Here is a 1,983-nt window from a genome sequence, read left to right on the forward strand (position 1 = left end):
CAATATAGTAAAATAATGACCTAATGTTGTGAACAGATTTATTTCTAAAAAAGTGTCATATATACTTCACCAAAAGGACTCACTTTTCCAGAAAATATTAAAGTAATCATTATACCTTTTGTGGCAAGATACCTAGATGAATTTCTAGGAAGACTTTTATGTTTTAAATTTTTTCTTTCTTCTTCAATTTGCTTTTCTTTTTGACGTAATTTCTCCTCTCTCTGAATTCTTTTTTGTTCTTCAGCTTTTCTTTGACATTCTTTCCAAGCTTCCAATTCTTTAGTGGCTTTTATCCGTTCATTTTCTTTCATATCTTCTATTTTTTTCCTCTCTTCTTCTTCAATCTGTAATAATTATAATTACCAAATTCTTTAAAACACATAAAAGCAACATTTCTTTAAATAAGAAAATCATTGTAATAATTAATTATTCATACCTCTAAACTCTTGCCATTGTATCTGTAGCAATACTAGTGAATTATGAATTAAAAAGGGAAAGATAAATAATTTAGTAATAACCATTGATTTGGGGGTCATGGAACACAGGTTTTAGTCCCAGATCTACCATTAACAATTGTTTTTTTTTTTTTTTTGAGACAGAGTCTCACTCTGTTGCCCTGAGTAGAGTGCCATGGCATCAGCCTATCTCACAGCAGCCTCAAACTCCTGGGTTCAAGAGAGCCTCTTGCCTCAGCCTCCCAAGTAGCTGGGACTACAAGTGCACACCACAACACCCAGCTAATTTTTATATTTTTATAGAGACGGGGTCTCACTCTTGCTCAGGCTGGTCTCAAACTCCTGACCTCAAGCAATCCTCCTGCCTCAGCCTCTCAGAGTGCTAGGATTACAGGCGTGAGCCACTGCGCCTGGCTACCAACTATTGATATGATCTTAGGCAATCACTTTCTCTAGCCTCAGTCTACTTAAATGTAAAATATGGGCAGGCATTCCATTACATGATACCTAAGGGCTTGGTGAAAAAATAATAAGAATTTATTATTCTAGAAGTTAAATCACTTCTCCCAAAACATACACACACACTAACACATTTATACAAACATTTGCCTTTCTACTTAGTCTTACCTTGTCTTAGGACTGAAGTTACGCCAACCCTTATCTGAGAAATGAGGGAATAAAGGGAAATAAGAAAGATGAACTAGAGAATGTGTCTCTGGTGGGTGGAAATACCTGAACTCTTAACCCTGCTGTTAAAACTATGTTTGCACTAGTAGTTGTTTGACACTTTCACATGAAAGCTAAATATCAGAAGAATTTGAAATCATCATATTGTACAGGAGTGTGGCAACTTTTCTCCCTTTCACAAACTTCCTTCACATGGGCAATGAAAAAAACTGTGAAACAGAGCAACTGGCTGATCTTGTCAACGAAAAAGAAGCCAAGCTCTGTAAAATAATTTAAATAGGTTTATTCTGAGCCAAATTTGAGGACCATGACCTGGAGCCACACCCAGGAAGCCTTGAGCAAGTGGACTCACTGTGGCTGGGTTACAGTTTGGTTTTATACATTTCAGGGAAACAGGAATTACAGGTAAAGTCATAATCAATACACGGAAGGCAAACATTGGTTTGGCCCAAAAAGGTGGGACATCTCAAAGTGGGGGCTTATAAGTCATAGGTGGGTTTAGGGGATTCTTTAATTGACAATTGGCTGAAAGAGTAATGCTTTGTCTAAAAGACCAGGAGTCAGCGGAAAGAAATGCTTGAGTTAAGATAAGGGTCTTCTATCTTTCATGTGATGCTATACAGAATCAGGCTGGGAGGTAAACCACATTGTATTGGGTTAACAAAACCTGTTTAGTGAGATTTTATCATTTGTAGGCATGACTCACCAGGCCCCCTTAGAAAGGAATTTGGGCAAAAGAAAAAGATTGGAGTTTAGTCCTTAGTACATACAATAGAGTCTATGGATCTAACTTTCTCACTTTTATTCTCTAAGAGAAGCACTTTCTTCAATGATCACAATG

The 1,983-nt window shown here is 36.9% G+C and overlaps 1 protein-coding gene across 1 annotated transcript in view; it reads right to left on the bottom strand.

Annotated features, from left to right (window-relative positions):
* The window catches only part of DYX1C1 (dyslexia susceptibility 1 candidate 1), a 76,065-nt gene that overhangs the window by 27,570 nt on the left and 46,512 nt on the right, over positions 1-1,983 (bottom strand). The window contains exon 4 of the mRNA XM_012658065.1: positions 116-344. Within this exon, the coding sequence (XP_012513519.1) occupies positions 116-344 (229 nt within the window). The remainder of the gene's footprint in view (positions 1-115; positions 345-1,983) is intronic.

The sequence above is a fragment of the Propithecus coquereli genome, unplaced genomic scaffold (assembly GCF_000956105.1).
Source record: "Propithecus coquereli isolate 6110/MARCELLA unplaced genomic scaffold, Pcoq_1.0 Scaffold57, whole genome shotgun sequence".
In the NCBI taxonomy this organism is placed as follows: domain Eukaryota; kingdom Metazoa; phylum Chordata; class Mammalia; order Primates; family Indriidae; genus Propithecus; species Propithecus coquereli.